General features: G+C 47.4%; 1 protein-coding gene across 1 annotated transcript; it reads left to right on the top strand.

Moving 5' to 3' along the window:
- Positions 1-1,789: 1,789 nt before the first annotated feature.
- On the top strand, positions 1,790-24,177 carry LOC123368255 (B-lymphocyte antigen CD20-like). The gene is made up of 7 exons (XM_045012878.1): positions 1,790-1,997; positions 8,977-9,129; positions 10,297-10,416; positions 18,740-18,802; positions 22,042-22,263; positions 22,790-22,864; positions 22,996-24,177. The coding sequence occupies exons 2-7, from the start codon at positions 9,025-9,027 to the stop codon at positions 23,107-23,109; spliced, it is 699 nt and encodes a 232-aa protein (XP_044868813.1). The 5' UTR covers positions 1,790-1,997; positions 8,977-9,024; the 3' UTR covers positions 23,110-24,177.
- The last annotated feature ends 308 nt before the right edge of the window (positions 24,178-24,485 follow it).

Here is a 24,485-nt window from a genome sequence, read left to right as displayed (position 1 = left end):
ATGGGTTCTAGGGGCTTAAAACCTTTGAGGATCTGAGCCTTTGGGCCAGATTTTCAAAGTGCTTAGCCTGCACCTTGCTCTCTTTTTTTATCAGTGGGAGCATGGTGGGGGGGCTCAGTACTTCTGATTCGTACCCCACCTGGTATTTATTCATCTGTCCATGTCTAGCACTTGGCTGGGGTGCTATGGTGGGGTTGGCTAAGGGCTGAGGGAGATAATATGGTCACAGGTTTCTGAGTGGGACCTAACATATTTTAAAGCAAAGCCTCTTTACAAGGGCAGACGACTGTTAGACTGATACATGGACGCTGCTTCTATAACGAGCTCCGGAGAACTGCTAGGCCCTGTGGAGCTACCGTTCCCTTCAGCTCAAGGCGTGACTGCAGTTTCCTTCAGTGGCATTTATCTCTGGTGGGACCATGGCTTGCGGTGACAGCTATTACCATGTCTAGAGACTCCCAGCTCTACAATCCACCCCCACAAGTCATACATCATCAGACGGGAAGTGCTGCTAGCTGGGCCCAGGCTGCAGAGGACTAGGCTTGCCAAGGGATGGACCATCCAGTGGGGAAACCTCTTGCTGGTGAAACTGCTTAGAAATGTTCGTGGGCATCTGCATAGAAACTGGACAAGCAGCTCCCACAGGCCAACCTAGACACCAGTTAGTTGGGGTTGATTCTGCTTTGAGCAGGGGGATTGGACTAGATGATCTCCTGAGGTCTCTTCCAACCATGATAATCTATGATTCTTCTACCAGGTAGCAAGGAAAGTCCAATGGCTGGGGAAGGTTAACCCTCCATGATGGCAGAACAGCCACTGTGAAAGCCAGTGGTGGCAGATACAGGGAATACAAAAAGGCTTCATTGGACCCAGCAACTACACTCATACCACGGGATGCTGGTGACTTCCTCACCTAGGTCATGTAACCCTCACCCAGTCCACTGCTGCCCTGGCAACTGACTGATGGGCAAGGACCAACCCAGCCAATCATGACTCTTGGACAACTTTCTCAGGGGCCACCAGTGGCTGGCTGAAAGCCGGTTGAGTCTGAAGCAATCCAACCCCTCCAGCCTGTCGGAGAGCATGGACAGCAGCATTCTCGCCACACCCTGATCAACAGCCGCTGCGCTAAAGAAGCCTTTACCGGCCATGTCTTGGGAATGGCTGGATGGAGATGGCTCCAACCAAATGGGACGCAGCAACAGAAAAACTCAGGGTACCTGCCTGCAAAGAGCCACTGAGAGAGAGAGAGAGAGAGAGAGAGAGTGTGTGTGTGACACACACGCATTGAAAAATTTCTCCGCTGATGCCAATAGATGACACTCCAGAGAAGTCAATAAACCTCCCCCCGCCCCCATTTACACTAATAGAAAATCTGGCCCGTGGATTTCTTTTAAACGCTGAGGCCCAGATCCTCAATGGCATCTAGCTTCCACTGACATCAGTGAGTGTTGGGCATCTGAACACCTTTGAAGATCTGGGCTAAAGAGTCCTGTCTCATTGAAGTCAAAGGCAAAACTCCTATTCAGCTGTAATGGGATTAGGAGTGTTGCCCAAGAACAGCCCTTGGGGCAGAGAGATGCTCTGATCTTTGATTGTTTGGCTGCTTCCCTCGGCCACCCATCGTGGCACTAAAATCATCATTTCACCACGTCTGGTTCCTTTTCTTTTGTTCTGGCAGGAAATGAAAGTTTCGTTTCTAATCGGATTCTGAAACCACGTGACTGTGCAGCACAAGTTGAGCACCCAGTTGGCTACAAGAAGCTAAGAGGAGAGGCAAGAAGCCTGAAAGAAAGGCAGATAAATCCTATGTTTCCTTTGGAGGCGTCTTCCCTCTCTATTTCTGCTGCCTGAGATAAAGCTAGGTCCCAGCCACACTCTCCTGTTTGTCTTCACTCAGACAAGGAATAAGAAGTGACTTTTTGAATCTCCGTTTGGACCTTGTCCAGCTCTTCATTGCAACGTGACAAAGGCGGCATTGGCAGTTGAAGGGACAGGTATCCTGTTAATTTCATGTACTAGCTAATGTGTATCAATAATTTCACAGTCTCTTACCTGCAAGAAGCTTTAATGAAAGTTTGTTAGCTCAGGAATGTCAAGAGACCCAGAGATTCTTCTCCAAGCTCTGAGGAATGGATGAAATGGATTTTTGACTCTCAGTGTGAATGATAGTGTGGTTCTGAAATTAATGTATTACCAAGAATGTGTCAAATTTCACCCTAGCTTACCTCATATGCAATGTCCCTGGAATTAATGGGGTTGAAGGGCATGTGATTTATGGCACATTTGGGGTCAGATTCTGATCCTAATGGCATAGGTTTAAATCTGGAGTGATCTGTTTAAGTTACTCCTGATTTACTCCAGCTAAAATGAGATCAGAACCCAATCCAATGCTTCTTAGTACAGTTCACTGCATTGATGGTATAAGTGCTGTAGAAATACCTAGGTAAACACAGGGTTATTACATGGAATTCCATGTATGATTTAGGAGAGATGGGATTGTTCGGTGGTTAGCACATTCATCTGGGACTGAGGACACCTAGGTTCAATTTCCTGCTTTTCTACAGACTTCTTGTGTGATGCTGGGCAAGTCACTGAATATCTCTGTGCTCCAGTTCCCTGTCTGTAAAATGGGGACAACAGCACTGCCCTGCTTCACAGGGGTGTTGGGAAGCTAAAGACCTTAGGTAGATATTGCCTTATGCCACTTGGTGATTTGAGAGGAGTTACCATTGAAGCATGGACCCTGGACTTCAGAAAAGCAGACTTTGACTCCCTCAGGGAACTGATGGGCAGGATCCCCTGGGAGAATAACATGAGGGGGAAAGGAGTCCAGGAGAGCTGGCTGTATTTTAAAGAATCCTTATTGAGGTTGCAGGAAAAAACTATCCTGATGCATAGAAAAAATAGTAAATATGGCAGGCGACCAGCTTGGCTTAACAGTGAAATCCTTGCTGACCTTAAACGCAAAAAAGAAGCTTACAAGAAGTGGAAGCTTGGACAAATGACCAGGGAGGAGTATAAAAATATTGCTCAGGCATGCAGGAGTGAAATCAGGAAGGCCAAATCACACTTGGAATTGCAGCTAGCAAGAGGTGTTAAGAGTAACAAGAAGGGTTTCTTCAGGTATCAGAGGGGTAGCCGTGTTAGTCTGGATCTGTAAAAGCAGCAAAGAATCCTGTGGCACCTTATAGACTAACAGACGTATTGGAGCATGAGCTTTCATGGGTGAATACCTACTTCGTCGGATGCATGCAAGTGCAGAACAATCTGCACTTTCCACTGCGGAGTGTGTGTGTTGGGAGAGGGTATCTAGCCTCACTTTCACACCCCACGACTAGCCTTCCTTCTCTCTTGCATTGCACCAGGGTGAGGCTGGATATATATCCCCCCATCAGCTCCCTTGCATTGCACTGGGGTGAGACTACATCCCCACATCAGCTTCCTTGTATTGCACCAGGCCGGGGGGTGGAAATATACCCCTCCCCATCAGCTCCCTTGCATTGCATCACATTGGGGGCGGATAGGGAGTACACCCCCTATCAGTTCCCTGGCACTGCACTGGGGTGGGAGTCAGGTTTCTTCAGGTATGTTAGAAAGAAGAAGAAAGTCAAGAAAAGTGTGGGCCCCTTACTGAATGAGGGGGGCAACCTAGTAACAGAGGATGTGGAAAAAGCTAATGTACTCATTGATATTTTTGCCTGTCTTCACAAACAAGGTCTGCTCCCAGACTGCTTTTTTTTTTTTTTTTTTTAATTGGAGATATACCAATCTCCTAGAACTGGAAGGGACCTTGAAAGGTCATTGAGTCCAGCCCCCTGCCTTCACTAGCAGGACCAATTTTTGCCCCAGATCCCTAAGTGGCCTCCTCAAAGATTGAACTTACAACCCTGGGTTTAGCAGGCCAATGCTCAAACCACTGAGCTATCCCTCCCCCCCAGCACAGTATGGGGAGAAGGTGACCAGCCTTCTGTGGAGAAAGAAGTGGTTCAGGACTATTTAGAAAAACTGGATGAGCACAAGTCCATGGGGCCGGATGCGCTGCATCCGAGGGTGCTAAAGGAGTTGGCGGATGTGATTGCAGAGCCATTGGCCATTATCTTTGAAAACTCATGGCGATCGGGGGAGGTCCTGGATGACTGGAAAAAGGCTAATGTAGTGCCCATCTTTAAAAAAGGGAAGGAGGAGGATCCAGGGAACTACAGGCCAGCCAGCCTCACCTCAGTCCCTGGAAAAATCATGGAGCAGGTCCTCAAGGAATCAATTCTGAAGCACTTAGAGGAGAGGAAAGTGATCAGGAACAGTCAGCATGGACTCAACAAGGGCAACTCATGCCTGACTAACCTAATTGCCTTCTAGGAGATAACTGGGTCTGTGAATGAGAGGAAAGCAGTGGATGTGTTATTCCTTGACTTTAGCAAAGCTTTTGATATGGTCTCCCACAGTATTCTTGCCAGCAAGTTAAAGAAGTATGGGCTGGATGAATGGACTATAAGGTGTATAGAAAGCTGGCTAGATCGTCAGGCTCAGTGGGTAGTGATCAATGGCTCCATGTCTAGTTGGCAGCTGGTTTCAAGCGGAGTGCCCCAAGGGTCGGTCCTGGGGCCGGTTTTGTTCAATATCTTCATTAATGATCTGGAGGATGGTGTGGACTGCACTCTCAACAAGTTTGCAGATGACACTAAACTGGGAGGAGTGGTAGATATGCTGGAGGGTAGGGATAGGATACAGAGGGACCTAGACAAATTAGAGGACTGGGCCAAAAGAAACCTGATGAGGTTCAACAAGGACAAGTGCAGAGCCCTGCACTTAGGACGGAAGAATCCCATTCACTGTAACAGACTAGGGACCGAATGGCTAGGCAGCAGTTCTGCAGAAAAGGACCTAGGGGTTATAGTGGACGAGAAACTGGATATGAGTCAACAGTGTGCCTTTGTTGCCAAGAAGGCTAATGGCATTTTGGGCTGTATAAGTAGGGGCATTGCCAGCAGATCGAGGGACGTGATCATTGCCCTCTATTCAACATTGGTGAGGCCTCATCTGGAGCACTGTGTCCAGTTTTGGGCCCCACACTACAAGAAGGATGTGGGAAAATTGGAAAGAGTCCAGCGGAGGGCAACAAAAATGATTAGGGGGTTAGAGCACATGACCTATGAGGAGAGGCTGAGGGAACTGGGATTGTTTAGTCTGCAGAAGAGAAGAATGAGGGGGGATTTGATAGCTGCTTTCAACTACCTGAAAGGGGGTTCCAAAGAGGATGGATCTAGACTGTTCTCAGTGGTACCCGATGACAGAACAAGGAGTAATGGTCTCAAGTTGCAGTGGGGGAGGTTTAGGTTGGATATTAGGAAAACCTTTTTCACTAGGAGGGTGGTGAAGCACTGGAGTGGGTTACCTAGGGAGGTGATGGAATCTCCTTCCTTAGAGGTTTTTAAGGTCAGGCTTGACAAAGCCTTGGCTGGGATGATTTAGTTGGGAATTGGTCCTGCTTTGAGCAGGGGGTTGGACTAGATGACCTCCTGAGGTCCCTTCCAACCCTGATATTCTATGATTCTATGATTCTAAGAACAAACTTTTATGATTTCTTGAGCAGTGGAGGGTTCCACTCAATGGTGGAAGTCCAGCTGATTTCAGCAGAAGCAGGATGAAGCCATGAACGTGCTTGTTACATTGGCAAGTTACACTCTGTAGAGTTGGGCCTGGCTGACCACATTACGCCTCTTTGCACCATGTGCGCTTACCCAGGGAGCAAAGCTCTCTGCCCCGAATAATGCATGCCCTGAAAATGGAGTTGCTTCCCTTTCCAAAGTATGAGTGGGGAGAGAGGCAGAGGTGAATGTGAAGGTTTGTAGAAGGGGCAGGCTCTGAAGTTCTGGGGGAATTGGAGGTGTGGAGTGGCAGCAGGATTGATTTTCTGTTTGCTATATAAACTCACTCCCCTGACTCTTTTCTTCTGTGGGTCCTGATGAATTTCCCCCTCCCCATGCTGTGTGGCAGGAGATCTTATTGCCTGTGCCTTGCCTGGCTCCTTCGGGCACCACGGATACTGAAGTTGCTCTGGGAGGCAGAAGGACCCCTAGGGTGTATGCTTCCCCATGGGAACTCAATCAACAGAGGACACCACAAATCAGATGACTGCTACCTATGCCCCTCGCCCACATTAGCTAGCTCCATTTAGTGGAACAGGGGAGATGCACGAAACTGATGGCGAGACAAGAGTGGTTTTGGTCCCTTCCCCCTTTATTCTGTAATCTCAGCTTTTTAAAATATTTCATGGCCTCTCCTGACCAGAGAGAACAGTACATTCTATTAAGGCTGGTAAGAACAAAGAAATACCATTGGCTACTTCCTCTCTGCTTGTGTTGAATGCTGCTCAGGAAGGAAAACATCTCTACTCTCAGTGCGCTGTGGTGATGCTGTGGTCAAAAGCAGCAAGCTCCAGATGTAGCAAAGATATCAGAAGGGGCTTGTGAAAGGAGCAAGAAAGCATTTGTGAAATGAATGAGGTAGGTCCAGTTGCACAGACTAGCAATGAGCTCTACAGATAGAGAGGATCTTGTGCTGGCAGATAAAAACCAAGGACCTGATTCTCCTCTCTTGCACACACTGACTTCACCTGGTTTATTTCTGGTTTGTTCCCATGTAAATGAGAGAAATTGGAAAAGAAGGAAATTGGAAAGTGGACAAATTGGAGAGAGTCTAGTGGAGGGCAACAAAAATGATTAGGAGGCTGGAGCACATGACTTACAAGGAGAGGCTGAGGGAGCTGGGGTTATTTAGTCTGCAGAAGAGAAGAATGAGGGGGGATTTGATAGAAGCCTTCAACTCCCTGAAGGGGGGTTCCAAGGAGGATGGAAATCGGCTGTTCTCAGTGGTGGCAGATGACAAAACAAGGAGCAATGGTCTCAAATTGCAGTGGGGGAGGTCTAGGTTGGATATTAGGAAACACTGTTTCACTAGGAGGGTGGTGAAACACTGGAATGGGTTACCTAGGGAGGTGGTGGAATCTCCATCCTTAGAGGTTTTTAAGGCTCAGCTTGACAAAGCCCTGGCTGGGATGATTTAGTTGGGGTTGGTCCTGCTTTGAGCAGGGGGTTGGACTAGATGACCTCCTGAGGTCTCTTCCAACCCTGATATTCTATGGTTATATGAGAAGTGAGCCTAAGGCTGGTGTAAATTGGCATAGGACCACTGACTTCCCTGGAGCTACTCTGGTTGACAGCACCCAAACTTCAGTGGCTTTGGGTCTAATTCATCATTGCACGGTGCCTTGTGTTGTCATTTACACACCACTGCAAAATGAGTGCGCACAGCAGAATGGCACTGTTTTACACTCAGTTTGCAGGGATGTGAATGGCAACTCAAAGGGCAGGGCTGTGGGGAGTTAGTCCCAGCTCCACAAAAGTATTTAGGGTGGAAGTTAGGAGGGTGGAAGTTAGGAGCCTAAATACTTTTGTGGATCTGGGCCTTAGTCTCAGTCACAGGGGCAGCTGGCCCTTTAAGGGGGCCGGAGCTCAGTTGCACTTGGGCCAGGCTTAGCCCATCTCCCCAGGTGAAGGGAAAAAGTCCTGGGGTCACATGGTGGTAGCATGTGATTCAGATGCAAGCCTATTGGGACATACAGGCCAGGCTGAGGAAGAGACTCAAAGGAATGGAAGGGAGACTCGGGGCCTGGGAAGTGAGAGAGACCTGCAGGGGACCATAGGGGAGCAGGGAAGAGATTATCTAGGCCAGAAGGAAATGCCTGTCTGGAGCTATCTGTGTATGGGGTGGGAGCAAAATTCCTCAGACGGAATTAGAAGCCAAGGAGGGATGTAATGGACTGTGATGTTGGTTTTGAGTTAAGCTGTTATTTTATGTTGTGACCGAGAAGGGGATCATAATTCAAATGCACCAGTTGTGGTGGTTTGACTGAAGAATGGGGAAACTGAGGCAATGGAAGGGTCCACCAGTGGATGAGACATTACAAATATCCTTAGACACATACCTACTTCACATATACTCCTTTCTATATCCACTCTTGATGGGGTGCTAGGTAACAGAGCCTCTTCTAATGTCATAGACTCATAGACTTTAAGGTCAGAAGGGACCATTATGATCATCTAGTCTGACCTCCTGCACAATGCAGGCCACAGAATCCCAACCATCCACTCCTGTAACAAACCTCTAACCTATGTCTGAGTCATTGAAGCCCTCAAATTGTGGTTTGAAGACCTCAAGCTGCAGAGAATCCTCCAGCAAGTGTCCCATGCCCCATGCTGCAGAGGAAGGCGAAAAACCTCCAGGGCCTCTGCCAATCTGCCCTGGAGGAAAATTCCTTCCAGTGACTTCAGCTGAGGCTCTGGCTCTGGATGTCTAGGCCCTCCAAGGAAAACTGAAGATCAGTTTTGAAAAGTCTTAATCTAAAAGGCAGAGCAAGAAGAAATACAGCTGCAGGCATATAAAGCCAACTGGCTTGATGGGATCTCCTCCCCATTCACCCAGCCATCTTGCAGTCATTCAGTACAAACATGCTCCTTGGGTAGCCACTGACTGTCAGAGCCAGGTTCTGCTCTCCGTTACACCAGCTGAAATCCAGTGGGGAAGGGGGCCATTGGCTACACCAACAACCAGCCTTAAGAGAGTGACTCTGAATTTACACTGGTGCAGTCGAGATCAGAATCTGTCCCTAGATGGATTTCCCATTTAGTGTAAGCTGAAGAACAGCCCTTAAACCGAATTGGCAGCTATAAAGGGGGCCTTATACAGTAGTAACCCTATGTTCCCCTGCAGAAAGGTGGGGCATGGGGAAGATGTGGAGACATGCCCTTCCAGTGTGCTACAGAACACTCCCTGTGCCCCAGCTTGCAAGAGGATTGGACATGGGATCCATGTCCCTGGAGATGAACAGCCCACGCCAAATCAACGTGATGTAACAATTATTCCAATAGTGATCTTGTTGCTCATAAATTAACCTCTCTTGATCTCTTTCCCTAGATAAGCTGTGTCTCTGCTGTGTTTTTCTCCAGCAGCCATTGATATGCCATGGCCTTTCCCGGGACTGCAGCTAACAATGTGACTCTGCTCATCCCTCCATACAGCCCTGATGACACTCAGAGGAAATTCCCAAGAAAGAATGAGGCGCTAGGGGTAAATCTGCCACCTTCTCAAACGTGCATGCATGGGAGATGGGGCACCCATTTCACTGTGGAGGAATGTCTGCTGTTCCCCTAAGGGGCTGCCAAACCTCATGTGAACTACCACCCCATGGGCCAACGGGGTGGGGGCACGATATGGCCTTGAGGAGGGGGGAAGTTGGGGTTGATCTTCACCAATGCAGAGACTAATGATATGCACCCACACCTTGCCTGGAGAAGAGACAATTCAAACTAGTTAAGAACATTGCATAAGGTGGTGGGTTTTTTATGGTGAGGTTTCCAAACACCTCTTGGACAACTCATTCTGCAATGCTGCTAATCCCCCTGGGAGTGTGGGAATAATGCTCAATTTCTGAATCAGTGAGGTCCTGGGCAAGCCACTTAACTGCTGTAGTGCCTCAGTTTCCCTCTCTTTTAATAACATAATACTCACACTTTAATAACTATACTGTTAGCCTTTGGCATGAGCAGTTAGCCGGTATTCAGGGCGTTGCAGAGTTGTTTCCATGAGGTTGAGAAATTGATGCTAAGCTGGGTATATTCTTTGGTGTGCTCTTGTTTATTTACAAAGAATGTCCACAAAGTCCTCTTTCCTGAATACATTAGAACCAAACAGTAGCATGCAGCTTCCTGGCTCAGAAATCCCCAATGTCTGCCTCTCCACTAAGCTCTGTGCCCAAACAACTCTGTCTCTATTTCCTCTCAGGGTCACACTTGTAACTGCTTCTCCTGGCTTTTCTCTGCCTCCAACACAGAGAGCTGCAACCAATCTCCTAGCCCTTGCGTTCGCAACCAGGAAAATCCCACAGCCCACATGGTTTAGTTTTGACCTGCCATGCACCTATTGCCTTGGGCAGTAGCCTCCATTGTTTTCTGCTGTCTTTACTACATAAACAGGCTTGAGTGCACCTTCTGTTTAGCCTGAAGGAATGTGCTTGGCCCATCCATTAGCTGTAATGAGGTTTGTGATTGTGTTAGGATCCAAGAGCCCATGATGGCAGCTGGTAGCCCCTTCCAACTCCATACGGAGTTGTGAGGCTTAAGTAATTAATGTGTCTCATTAATTAGCATGTAATGCTTTGGGCACCTTCGGCGGTGGGTAAGTGCTTATCATTAGGAGAACCTTACTGACTGTACTGACCTTGGTCTCTGCCTGCAGGCCATACAGATCATCATCGCCTTAATACACCTTGGCCTTGGGGGCATCTTGTTCTTCTCTTCAAAAGAATCTGTCCCGCTGTGCATGGCTTCCTGGTACCCGTTCTGGGGAGCAGGACTTGTAAGTGGAATATACGGAATTATTATTGCTGAAACACGGGGGGCTAGATGGATACTAGCTCTAGAGATAGGAACGATGAGGAGTTATGGATTTGTTGGTGTCACTGGGCGTAGCTATCAGGTAACTTGGGGGGGTGGAAGACCACGAGTGTCAATGAAGCCCCCCTGCTCTGGGTCTAAGTGAGCCACAGTAACTCCATCTTGTGAACTTTAACCAACCTGCATGCTAACAGCCTAAAAGCAGAATATGTAAAAGTCAGCTTTTCTAGCAGACAGCTGCAGTCCTGCTTAAACTAGCAAAAATAGTAAAAAGGCAAAAAAAAAAAAAAGTCTTCATGTGCCTAAGCTAACAAGGCCAATAAATAAACATGCGAATAAAAACTTTTCTAACAAGCTATAATGTAATGCCTAATGTAGCTGCTGTTAAAAAAAAAGGGGTAGAGGGGGAATAAAATAAAAAGCTTATACAGACAGCTTGACATATAAAAAAATTGCTTGTTTTTGTTGCGCTAGATTTGAGATACTGTATCTCCTAGTGCCTAATTTAAAATCTCAAATAAACTTGGTTTGCTTCTCCACCCTGGTGTGTTAATTAGTGCGACGCACACCGGGCAACAACCCCCTGCTGCCTCCTCGGGCCCTTTGGGCCGGCAACAGATTGATGGCTGGATAAATGTGGTATTGAGAAAAGCAGTGGAGGGGTGGCTTCATGGATTCTAAATGTGATTTCCATAAATACTGCCACACAGATTTGGCACTCTCCTATCACACCACTTGGGCAGCGCAATAGGCGGGAGGGATAGCTCAGTAGTTTGAGTATTGGCCTGCTAAACCCAGGATTGTGAGTTCAATCCTTGAGGGGAGCATTTAGGAATCAGGGGCAAAATTCTGTCTGGGGATTGGTCCTGTCCTAAGCAGGGGATTGCACTAGATGACCTCCTGAGGTCTCTTCCAACCATGATATTCTATGATGATTCATAGAATTTATGATTCTATGAACAGAATCTTCCCCTGCTGGGAATACCCCTGATATGGGGGAATCCCCAGCAGGCAGACAACAAGCAGAGCTGACTTCTGCCCCACATCCCTCAGTGCAGAGGCAAGATAGGGTTAAGGAGGGTCAGGCAGGGGTGTTCTGCCAACACCCACTTGATATATGGTCCCTGAGGACCCCAGCTGCTATACACTGCTCTGGGGGATCAGCAGCATATCCCTGACAGCTCCCTGTAACTTGTGCCCCTAGTGTAAAAGCCAGGGGCAGCAGAGATACAAACCCTTAAAGGCAGGGAATATGGCCTGTCTCTTAACCATATTTAATGTCCACACCTCATGGGCCTACTTATAGAGGCAGGCTGCCTTCAAGAGATAAGGAAACACTTTACAGGCGGTGCATTCATCCCCCTCAGTCTGAGGCCAAACCTCAGCATCTCTAGCAAATACTCAGCATTTGGTAGGTTGAGTGTGGTGTGTGATCGTGAGGGAAATGCGAGGAAGAGGCCTGCTGCCCCTACCTCCAGCATAACTCTGCCCACTTTCCCAAGGTGTGGGTAGACTGTCAAGTGCTGTGTCTGCTCTGTGTGCAACAGCTCCAAGGGTTGCAAAGCCACAGAACTACTAACGAGGCCAGAAAGCACCTAGTATCAAAGCCGGTAGCTCCTCTGCAACCATAGCTGCTACTCTCTCTGACTGATTGAGTGGGAGCCCGCAGCGTAGACTACCTCCTCATGGTTTCCTGTCCAGATTTCTAAACACAGAGCATATGGCACAGCCATCTTCCTCGAGGACAGTCCCTGACTTCAATCCTATTAGAAACAATGGAAAGTTGTGTTCATTAGGGTTGCCAACTTTCTACTCACACAAAACCAGGGGAGGGATAGCTCAGTGGTTTGAGCATTGGCCTGCTAAACCCAGAGTTGGGAGATCAATCCTTGAGGGGGCCATTTAGGGATATGGGGCTAAATAAATAAATAAATAAATGGGTATCGGTCCTGCCTTGCAGCAGGGGGTTGGATTAGATGAGCTCCTGAGGTCCCTTCAAACCCTGATATTCTAACTGAACACTCTTGCCCCACTCAGCCCATCCTTCCTCCTTCTGTCACTCACTCTCCCCACCCTCACTCACTTGTTCATTTTCACCAGTCTGGGGCAGGGGAGGTGAGGGCTCCAGCTAGGGTTGCAGGTTCTGGTGTGGGGATGAGGGATTTGGGGTGCAGGAGGGGAATCTGGGCTGGGACAAGGAGGTGTGGGGGGTGAGGGCTCTGGCTGGGGGTGCAGACTCTGGGGATGAGGGGGTTGGGGTGCAGGAGGGGGGTCTGGGCTGAGCGATTCAGAGTGAGGGAGGGGGCTCTGGGCTGGGACAGGGGATAGGGGCGCGGGAGGGGGTCAAGGGTGCAGGCTCCAGGTGGTGCTTACCTCAGGCGGCTCCTGGAAGCAGCAGCATGTCCCCCCTCTGGCTTCTGCGTAGAGGTGAGGCCAGGCACTTTGCGTGCTGCCCCATCCGCAGGCACCACCCCTGCAACTCCCACTGGCTGCAATTCCTGTCTATTGGGAGCTGAAGAGCTGGTGCCTGAGGTGGGGGCAGCATGCAGAGGAGCCCCCTCACTACCCCTATGCATAGGAGCCAGTGCAGGGACATACTGCTGCTTCTGGGAGCTGCACAGAGCCACAGCAGGCAGGGAGCCTGCCTTAGCCCTGCTGCACCACTGACCAGACATTTAACAGCTTGGTCAGCAGTGCTGACTGGAACCACCAGGGTCTCTTTTTGACCGGGCATTCTGGTCGAAAACCGGACACCTAGCAACCCTAGTGTTCACAGAAGCAGCATCATTTTTATGTGACAAGGCTTTCGTGGAATGGCAGCCATCTTCCTTGAGGGCAGTCTATGGCTTCAGTTCCAATGGGAAACAATGGGCCTTGGCAGCCATCTTTAGTAGAGGCATACACCAGTGACTATGTTTATTGAGGGCATGAGTAGCTTCAATCCCATTGCGAATCATGGAAAATGGCAGTCATTTTGAGTAAGGAAAAATTGCAGCAACAATGGCAAAAACAGTGATCCTTCATAACTTTGCTTAACTGCAACCTAACTTCTTCAAATGTACACTGTCACTAATTTCAGCGAGTTTCAGCAATATGGGAGTGTCAGGGATAAAAAACTACAGTCACTTGTTAGCAAACAGGGTCCAAAAGAAGGTGAGATGCTGGGGATGGGGAGGCTTAAAGGTTCTATTTTTAATTATTTTCCCCTGCGAAACTAAATAGTGGATTTTAGTTGAAAATCTTCAGCAAATTCAGTCTTTACTCCACCCCTGCAATTTGGAGAATGATATGTAACCAACCCTGCTAGGGCTAGCAGTGGGATTTGAACCAGGACACACTGAAAACCTCTACTGATTATTCTAAAGAACTAAGTTCTATAGCTGGAAGCTGTGTAAGTCTCTAAAACTTTTTATATGAACCGGCCACTGGAAAGTGATAAAGACTCAGGGTACATCTACACTACGGGATTATTCCGATTTTACATAAACCGGTTTAGCAATCAGATTGTATAAAATCGATTGCGCGCGGCCACACTAAACACATTAAATCGGTGGTGTGCATCCACGGTCCAAGGCTAGCTTCGATTTCTGGAGCGTTGCACTGTGGGTAGCTATCACGTAGCTATCCCATAGTTCCCGCAGCCTCCCCCGCCCCTTGGAATTTCCGGGTTGTGATCCCAGTGCCTGATGGGGCAAAAATCATTGTCGCGGGTGTTTCTGGGTACAGCCTCACCCCTCCCTCCCTGAAAGCAGCAGACAAGCGTTTCGCGCCTTTTTTGCTTGGTGAACTGTGCGGACGCCATAACACAGCAAGCATGGACCCTGCTCAGCTCAATACCGCAATCGTGCATGTTTTAAACACCTCGCGCACTCTCGTGCAGTATATGCTGAACCAGGACCTTCAAACCGAGGCGAGGAGGAGGCGGATACGGCAGCGCGGCGATGACAGTGATGAGGACGTAGACACAGAATTCTCTCAAACCGCGGGCCCCTGCGCTTTGGAGATCCTGATGGAAATGGGGCAGATTCTATCCATTGAACGCCGATTTTGGGCCCGGGAAACAAGCACTGACTGGTGGGACCGCATTGTGTTGCAGGTGTGGGACGATTCCCAGTGGCTGCGAAACTTTCGCATGCGTAAGGGCACTTTCATGGAACTTTGTGACTTGCTTGCCCCTGCCCTGAAACGCCATAATACCAAGATGAGAGCAGCCCTCACAGTTGAGAAGCGAGTGGCGATAGCCCTGTGGAAGCTTGCAACGCCAGACAGCTACCGGTCAGTCGGGAATCAATTTGGAGTTGGAAAATCTACTGTGGGGGCTGCTGTGATGCAAGTAGCCAAAGCAATCACTAAGCTGCTGCTACGAAAGGTTGTGACTCTGGGAAACGTGCAGGCCATAGTGGATGGCTTTGCTGCACTGGGATTCCCTAACTGTGGGGGGCGATAGATGGAACCCATATCCCTATCTTGTCACCGCAGCGCCAGGGCACCCAGTACGTAAACCGCAAGGGGTACTTTTCAATGGTGCTGCAAGCACTGGTGGATCACAAGGGACGTTTCACAAACATCCACGTGGGATGGCCAGGGAGGGTTCATGACGCTCGCGTATTCAGAAGCACTACTCTGTTTAAACGGCTGCAGCAAGGGAATTACTTCCCAGACCAGAAAATAACAGTTGGAGATGTTGAAATGCCTGTCGTTATCCTGAGGGACCCAGCCTACCCCTTGATGCCATGGCTCATGAAGCCATACACAGGCAGCCTGGACAGTGGTCAGGATCTGTTCAATTACAGGCTGAGCAAATGCAGAATGGTGGTGGAATGTGCATTTGGCCGTTTAAAGGCGCGTTGGTGGACATTACTGACTCGCTCAGACCTCAGCCAAACCAATGTCCCCTATGTTATTGCTGCTTGCTGTATTCTCCACAATCTCTGTGAGAGTAAGGGGGAGACCTTTATGGTGGGGTGGGAGGCTGAGGCAAATCACCTGGCCGCTGATTACGCGCAGCCAGACACCAGGGAGATTAGAAGAGCACACCAGGAAGCGGTGCGCATCAGAGAAGCTTTGAAAACGAACTTCATCAATGGCCAGGGTACAGTGTGACTGCTGTGTTTGTTGATGAACACCCAACCCCCCTTGATTGACTCATTCCCTGTAAGCAACTCACCCTCCCCCTTCGAGTACAGCTTACTTATGCAAATAAAGTCACTCTCGTTTAAAAATAATGAATTCTTTATTAATTTATTATAAAAAGAGGGAGAGAAGTAAGGGTGTGGTTTGGGAGGAGGATAGGAAGGATGGAGAAGGCCATTAAAAAATTTTCACATTAACGACAGCCTTCTGGTTGGGCTGTCCACGGGGGTGGAGTGGGCGGGTGCACGGAGCCTCCCCCCACGCGTTCTTACACGTCTGGGTGAGGAGGATATGGAACATGGTGAGGGTTGAGGATGGTTATACAGGGGCTGCAGCGGCACTCTGTGATCCTGCTGCCGTTCCTGAAGCTCCACCAGACGCCGGAGCATGTCAGTTTGATCACGCAGCAGCCCCAGAGTTGCATCCCGCCACCGCTGATCTTCCTGCCGCCACCGCTGATTTTCCTGCCGGTCTTCCTGCCGCCACCTCTCATCTCGGGTGTCCCTCCTGTCCTCACATTCACTGGCCTCTTTCCTATAATTTGATACCACGTCCTTCCACTCATTCAGATGAGCTCTTTCATTGCGTGTAACTTCCATAATATCCGAGAACATTTCATCTTGCGTCTTCTTTTTCCTCCGCCTTATCTGTGCTAGCCTTTGGGATGGAGGAGGGATGGTTGAAAAATTTGCAGCTGCATGAGGGAGATAAATATTTAGAAAGATACATTTTACAGAACAATGGTTATACTCTTTCACAGTGAACAGCTCTATTCACCTTACACAGCACATGTGATTTCCCTACAAGGTCGCATTTTTCATCTTAATAGTGAGTGCCTGCAGCTCTGGAGTTACAGATCTCACAGACACAGGTCCAGGCATCAGAATTCAGCTTGCATGCGGCCATGGTAAGCCACTGTCTTTCGGCTTCTGCAGTGATTTACCCCTCCCCCCAATGCATGGCTAATACCACGCTAGCTCCCTGCTAATCAACACCCTTCCCACCCCCCACCCACTGCGTGGCTGGTAGCTTGGGGAAGCCCCGCTGACCAAACACAAAAAAGATCATCGGCATTTCATTCCTCCCCTCCCCCCGCTTGGCTACGTGGAGGAAAGGATTTTTTTTAAGCTGCTGCAGTCCACGAACCCAGTAGGAAAATGGCCATCCCCCTTAATTAAATTCCTGATTTTTAACCAGGTTATCCTGAACGATATCACTTTGCTGAGGATAACACAACAAGATAAAGAACGGATGCTTCTTGAATGCCAGCAGTCACTGGGACCATACGCTGCTATGCTTTGCCACACAATGATACCTGATTACTTGCTACATGCATGGCGTGGTAAAGTGTCCTACCATGGTGGGCGGAACAAGGCTGCCTTGCCCAGAAACCTTCTGCAAAGGCTTCTGGAGTACCTACAGGAGTGCTTCATCGAGATGTCCCTGGAGGATTTCCTCTCAATCCCCGGACATGTTAACAAACTTTTCTAAGTAACTATACTGTCTGTGAATGCATCCCAAGTCCTCAGGGCAAATCAATCATTAAAAAACGCTTGCTTAAAAAACAATGTTTGCTATTTACAAAGGTACACTCACCAGAGCTCCCTTCTATGGCGTCATTGTCTGGGATACTTGCTTGGGAGGGCTGGGAGGAGGGTAATTCCGTCAGGGTGATAAAAAGCTCCTGGCTGCTGGGGCTCACGGAGTGCTGTGTGCTCTCTGCTAGGTCTTCCTCCTCTTCTTCATCTTCATCTTCCCCTTCTGCATAATCCTCAGCCGTGGCAGAGATTACAACCCCCACCTCGGAATCCACGATCAGGGGTGGGGTACTTGTGGCGCAGCCCCCTAAAATTGCATGCAGCTCAGCATAGAAGCGGCATGTTTTTCGACCTGCCCCGGACCTTCCGTTTGCTTCTTTGGTTTTCTGGTAGGCTTGTCTGAGCTCCTTAACTTTCACTCTGCACTGCACTGAGTCCCTGCTGTGGCCTTTATCCGTCATAGCCTTAGAAATTCTTTCAAATACTTTTTCATTTCGTCTTTTGGAACACAGTTCTGTTAGCACTGAATCCTCTCCCCATATAGCGATCAGATCCAGTACCTCCCGTGCAGTCCATGCTGGGGCTCTTTTTCGATTCTCAGGAGACTGCATTGTTACCTGTGCTGATGAGCTCTGCGTGGTCACCTGTGCTGATGAGCTCTCCACGCTGGGGAAGCAGGAAATGAATTTCAAAAGTTCGCGGGGCTTTTCCTGTCTACCTGGCCAGTGCATCCGAGTTCAGAATGCTGTCCAGAGCGGTCAGTGGTGCACTGTGGGATACCGCCCGGAGGCCAATACCGTCGATTTGCGGCCACACTAACCCTATTCCGATATGTTAATCCCGATATTAGCGCTACTCCTCTCGTCGGGGAGGAGTACAGAAACTGATTTAAAGAGCCATTAAAATCGATATAAGGTGCCTCCTAGTGTGGACGGTTGTGGCGTTAAATCAGTTTTACGCTCCTAAAACCGATTTAAACGCCTAGTGTAGACCAGGCTTCAGTGTGTGTTACAGAAATACTATATTGGATAGCGACAACAAAGCAGTTGAATCCATGCTTTAAGTGCAAAACTGAATCCAACCTTAATTATAGATACGCTGGACAGATGCATTCTCGTATCAACATCCTTCTAGCAAAGAGAGAGAGAGAGAGAACAGTGACACAGATGTTTCATAAGATATTCCTATTTTTGTTTTGATTTGACCCAGTCATATGTCTTGCCATGGGCCACTGGTTGCTTTCTGATCACTGGCACACTAGTGGGGCTACAGGCTGCTCCCTGATCACTTGAATCAACATACAAGGGACAGGACCAAATAGTTTTATTTTAACTTTCTTTCTGTAGATGAAGTGACACGTTAGTCCCAGCCAAGGGCACTTTAATCGGGCTAATTTGTCACAGGAAGGATGTAGTCAATGAGATGGACAGATGAGAAAGCTATGAATAGGTGTGAGAGGGATGGGTACGTATGCTTGGAGTTGGTGGGTGTAGATGGATGGGGTGGGTGGATGGAATGTTCAGACCTATGGATGGGTCGGGGGAGGAGCTCTTTATCTAAAACTTTAAAGTGACCCTCACCTTAATTAATGATCATTTCCTCTTTTATTTACAGTTCATCATTTCTGGGTCCCTCTCAGCTGCAGCTGCAACTGCAAAGAATATCACAGAGGGTCTGGTGAGCTATGCAGTTTCCTGTTATTGGGAGATACTTACAGGTTAACAATAAGGGAAGAAATCAGAGCCCTTGTCTGTCAAGAATGCTCTCCAGGATACAGCTGGTGTCCCATGGGGAGGGGCATGTAATGGTGAAACTCAGAATTGAACGAATTCCCCTCTCACTCAAGGAAAGATGGGTTGCTACAGAAGTGCATGTGAGTTTGCTTGAAACACAATTCCCTATAATGGGTGACCTAGGAAGGTGATGGAATCTCTATCCTTAGAGGTTTTAAAGGCCCAGCTTGACAAAGCCCTGGCTGGGATGATTTCGTTGGGGTTGGTCCTGCTTTGAGCAAGGAGTTGGACTAGATGACCTCCTGAGGTCTCTTCCAACCCAAATCTATGATTCTTTAAAAATATGCATTACATGTGGCATCATGCATGCAAAAGCTAGAAAATGCCAAAGTTAAGGTTGCCCACGCAACTTTAACGGTGCCCCCTTGTATATTTGCATTATTGCAGTAGATTGTTTTCTCTGCATGATCGAGTCTGATTTCAGAGCATGGGTTGGATGGGGCTCAGTGAATGAGCCAGCTCTGCTCAATATTTTTCTTTATCCTTAACTCTTCCATGAGTGGACCTCCTGCCTCATTCACTGAACACCATCTGAACTGTTTGGTTAATATGGCAGGGTGTGACAGGACATACCATCCCTCAGAGACCTGGGAATGAGAGAGCCATAGGACTCAGGGCTGGGAAGGCAAGGGTTAATTGACAGAGATCAGTCTGCTAGGGCTCATTAGCCTCCTAGATGTCCAGTCTGCAGCAGTTATGAGATGACAGCTTTCTGGTCTGAGGGCAGTGATCCATCTGATCCTTGGAGAAAAAGGTTCTGTTTGTTTCCATTTGGGACTTGGACAGGAGTCAATGAACTGAGATGAAGGCTGTTTCCTCCTGAAGCAGAGCAGGCTGTGTCATTTTGGTTTGGATCTTCACCCCACACCAGGTGTCAAGACCCAGCCATCTAGGTGAAAACTGAGAATTCTAACCGCTAGGCCCCGTGGACCCAACTTGGGTCTGGGAAAAAGCTTCCGGACTGATATTTAAAATAACTCCCCAAAAACCGCTGTTTAGGAACAAAGGAGATAGGACTGGAATGGACCTCCTGGGTAATCGAGTCCAGGCACCTGACATGGTAGGAAACCCCATCATAGAATCCAACACATAAATATACCAAGCTCCATCTTAAAACTAGTTGGGTTGTTAGCCCCCACTCCTGCTTTCGTGAGGCTTTTCCAGACCCTTGCTCCCTGAATGAATTGAAACTTTCTTCTCATTTCCAGCCTAAATTTATTCATGGCCTGTTTATCCCCATTCCTTCTTTTGCCAACATTGTCCTTTAGTGTAAATATCTCATCTCCATCCTTGGTGTTTACAAACCTGATGTATTTATAGAGACCAATCAGATTCCCTCCCCCGCCCCCAGACTTCATTTGTTTGAGGATCCCTTGTGGACCCTGTCTAAATTCATCTGCAGAATTAGTCTTCCCTTTAAAAGGAGAGGGCCCAGAGGATGTGGATATTTACCTGCCTGTGGAGGCATTAATCGTCCCATTAGGGACCAGGAAGTGGATCTATGCCATATTTTCTCTGGGGAAGAGGAAGGAATCTCAGGAGAGTTGGGGATGGCAACCTAGATGGCCACCTACAACTAGGGTCTGATACTGGAATTCTAAGGGCTTATCTAGATGGAGAGTTAATGCACAGCAAGCTGGGGTGTAAATCTTCAGTGCTGTGATGGGGTGGAGTAGGCCCAAAGGGCCCCTGCTGGAGGCCTCATGGTCCTGCCACACCCCATCCCAGACAGGAGCAGAAGAGAAGTCCTCCAAGTGGCCTAGAGTGACTGCAGGAGTGGCCAATCAGGGGGCAGAAGTTCTATAAAAAAGGAGCAGTTGAGACAGAGTCAGTCAGTTGCTGCCTGGAGCTGGAAAAGAGGGAACTGTGTTCCTGGTTGGCTGAAAAACCAGCCAGTGCGGCAAGCAACAGGGGGTGCTAAGAAGGAGCTCCTGGCTGGGTGGCTGGCTGGCTGCTGGGACTGAACAAGGACTGAGCCCAGGGAGGGCTGCAGGAAGACAGTGTCTCTAGAGAGGAAGTCTTGGGGCTATGGCCCCATACCAGGGCTGGGGGAAGGAAAGAGGGCATACCCTGGAAGGGGTTTGTTATGTCCCACCTACAGACAGTGTGTGTGTCTTGGCCAGAGGGCTGAGTCACTGAAGACTCACCAAAGAAACCATCAAGTGAGGGGGCACTCGCAAGAGGTGAGTGCCACCCCGTTCCACAAACTCTGTGATTGCAGACACACACAACTTGACCAGTTTGTGGTGTTTTGCCAGTTTGTAGTGTTTTCACTGAATTGTTTATTTAGAAAACAAACAAAAAAATTCAGAAAAAAATGTTTTGACATATTTTAAATGGTTTGAACTGACTTTTCAAATCAAATTATCCTCGAATTTTATTTTTAAATTTTCAAAAAATGTTAAAATGTTTGCAATTGTAATGAAACGTTTCATTTGGCTCGAAATGAATTTTTTTTGATTTGCTGAAAATTTTTTATTTCAATTTGATGCCAAAACAATTTTTTTTATTTTTGAAAATTGCCAGTGAACCAAAAAATCCATGATTTGCACAACTCTAATCCTGTGATACTATGTAAAATGTCCCATTAAGGAGACAGAATCCAGGTGTGATTAGCACACTTAACTTTGCCATTTCCTGACTTCTCTGTCCTTCATTTAACAATTTAATCATTTATTTCCGATGGCCAAGGTAAGATGTATTTTTTTTTCATTCTCTTAGTACTTAAAAAAAATTGCTGAACTGTTTTTGTTCACATTTTCCCCAAAAGTTCATTCATGGGCTTAAAACAAATATGGAAAATTGCAGCCTAGAAAGTGAAAAGTTTGACAAAGTTCTAAGTAACTGAAAAAGCCCTTTCACACTCAGGCAACCTTAACTATAGAGTATTGCTAATCACTCTGTCTATTAAAAGGAAGTGTTTCTCTGCCATATGTGTATTTTGTTGATCTCTTAATCTGTGTGTGGAGGGATGAAGTCAGAGGGAACGGGGCAAAAGAAGGCTGGAATGTTGCAAATATGGGTTGCTGTGCTTATGTATGTACATGGCTCAAAACTCAGTGGCCATGTGTCTGGGTATTGATATGACTGTCCTAACTTATGCCCTCTGCATGTCTCTTTCAGGAGGCAGGCAGCAATATGTTGAATGCCATCAGCTTCCTTGCCTCATTAGCTGGAGGAATAATGTTGGGAATTGATTTGATTAATATTTGCATTCTAAACAAGTATAAAGTTTCCATCCCGATTTTGGATAAAATCCGCTTAGTCAGCTTCCTTCTCCCTCTTCGCTGTGAAGAAAGCCCCATCCCTTGGGACTACTGTCAGAGCATCAGTTCTTACAATACGGTAAGTGCTGAGGTTCCACAAGGTGCTATGAATTCTGTGTCTTCTGAGCTATTTAGAACTGGTGATGGCTCAGCATCTAAGGAGGGTCAACGCTTGGGTTTGGAGAGTTATCCACATTCATTGGAATCTCCTTGACCTTAGTATTAGCATGGGAGATGTTTAAAGACAACAGGCACTGCCTGGAACTTGGATGCATGGTAGCATGAGAAACATTGTTAGAAAATAATTTTAGTAAATGCTCATCAAATTCTCTGAAACATTAGAGAAGGTTCAAGTCTTGTTTTATGCAAACTGATAGGTTTTTGGTTTTGGTCTCCCCATTCAGGCCCTTGTGTTACTTTCTCTCTGTGGGCTAAATTCTGCTCTTGGTTATGTTGGTGTAACTCCTCTGAAGCCAAACTGCATTGACTTCAGTGGAATTAACTCTGGATTTACACTGGTGTAGCTGACACCAGATTTTGCCCTATTAATCCATAAAGGATAGTGTCACTAATTGTATCTCTCTCTTTTTGGCGGTGTGGCATAGGGCATCTTGGCCTTGATGCTGATCTTCTCTGTAATCCAGAACATTGTTTCTAAAGCTGCTGTCTCCTCTGACTCGGTGAGGACTTAAGATATTAAGTCAGTGCCTGTATCAGGGTGGAGGTTCTTTGTCTGGGCTGAGGGAGTGGATGGAGAAGGAAGATGGTGGCAAGGAGACCCACCAGGTAATGATTTTGTCTTTTCTTCCAGGATAAGTCACAGGATCATAAGGCAGAGCAAGTGTTTCCTTTGCTGTCACCCCCACAACCACAGTTCAGCAATGGAACCAGTCCTCCATGGCAGCAGTCTATCAGCAGCATCTAACAAACTCCAAGCAGCTTTCATGGGTAAACAGCGTATATGCAGGGTACCTGAATCTCTCCCTCCCATTGCAGATAAGATGCCCTTCTCTCTCTTCTTGAGTCTGGTCCAGGGATCGCATGTGTTTTCACAGTACGCAGAAGGGAAGATGGACAATAATTACTTACTAGCTTTATCCAGCCTCTTGGAAAACGCCTCCTAAATGACTCTTATGCCAGCTTCTTCAATAATGGGTTGAAAAGGGATCGTGAGTTGGTTCTTACAATCTCACTTGATCTGAGTGTATGGGGGTGGTGGGCTTACCTCTCATCTCCCAAATGGGATGGATTTCCCGGCAACTTTAGAAATCCTGGAAGCCATTGTGACTGTGTTGAAATGTCACATGGTGATGAGCTGTTGTGTTTCCCAGACAGAAGAGAACAGAAGAACAGAAGAGCCCTATTATAGCAGCAGCAACCTCTATTGATAGTTATTGGGTTTTTTTTCCCTTTGCTCCCAAATTTCACCCTGTTAGGCTGAAATTTTCTAATCCCCGGTTTCTGTTTTTAGGTGTACATGGAGTTTAAAAGGGGAAGTAGCTCCGCTACCTCTCAGACTGTAAGAGTGACAAATACCTGATATTCCTTAATTATAAAATAATTCTTATGCCACTCTTTTGAATGGTTCTCTTGCCCAAATGGGTAGCATTAGAAAGATGAAATTTCCTTGAAAAATAGCCTTCATTTAAGAGAAGGACCCTGGAGAGTTCTGGTGAAGATCAGCTTGAATTTGGCAGCAAAGGCTGAGGGTAGGTATCAGTTAAACAAGGGTAAAAATCCCAACAGGTGTCTTAGTTACCTAAAAGCCAGGCAATTCAATATTAAGGTTAAATTTACAGGAAACCCAACATTAGAAAATGTGGAAAGTAACTATTAAATAACCCAAACTACCTTAAGTCTGGCTTCCCTTAGGGGCAGTTTGTGGAGCCTTTAATTTAGTGAGTAGAACTGGGAGATTAATTGCCTTTTTTTTTATTTGGTGGCTGGCCCAAAAAATCTGACAAGCTTTTTGTTTTCAGATCAACCCAAAATGACAATCTCTCTTTTTTTTTTTAATTTCAGCAAGAAACCAAAGCCGCCGCCGCCGCCACCACCGCCAACAAAAACTTTGTTTTGGGTCAAATTAAATGTTTGTTCAATCCAAAATGTTTGTTTTGGGGTCTTTTGCCCTTAGTTGTTGGTGTTTTGGGGTTTTTTTTAGTTAAATCTAGCTGAATTTCTAAATAAAATGTTGACACGTTTCAACTTTGAAACATTTCCACCCCCGCCCCAATTTTTTTCAGCCAAAACTCTGCCAAATTCAACCCGAATTTGCCATCAGTTTCAGTCAACCTGCAACTG

This window comes from Mauremys mutica, chromosome 4 (assembly GCF_020497125.1).
Source record: "Mauremys mutica isolate MM-2020 ecotype Southern chromosome 4, ASM2049712v1, whole genome shotgun sequence".
In the NCBI taxonomy this organism is placed as follows: domain Eukaryota; kingdom Metazoa; phylum Chordata; order Testudines; family Geoemydidae; genus Mauremys; species Mauremys mutica.
This window is presented reverse-complemented; position numbering and strand designations above follow the sequence as displayed.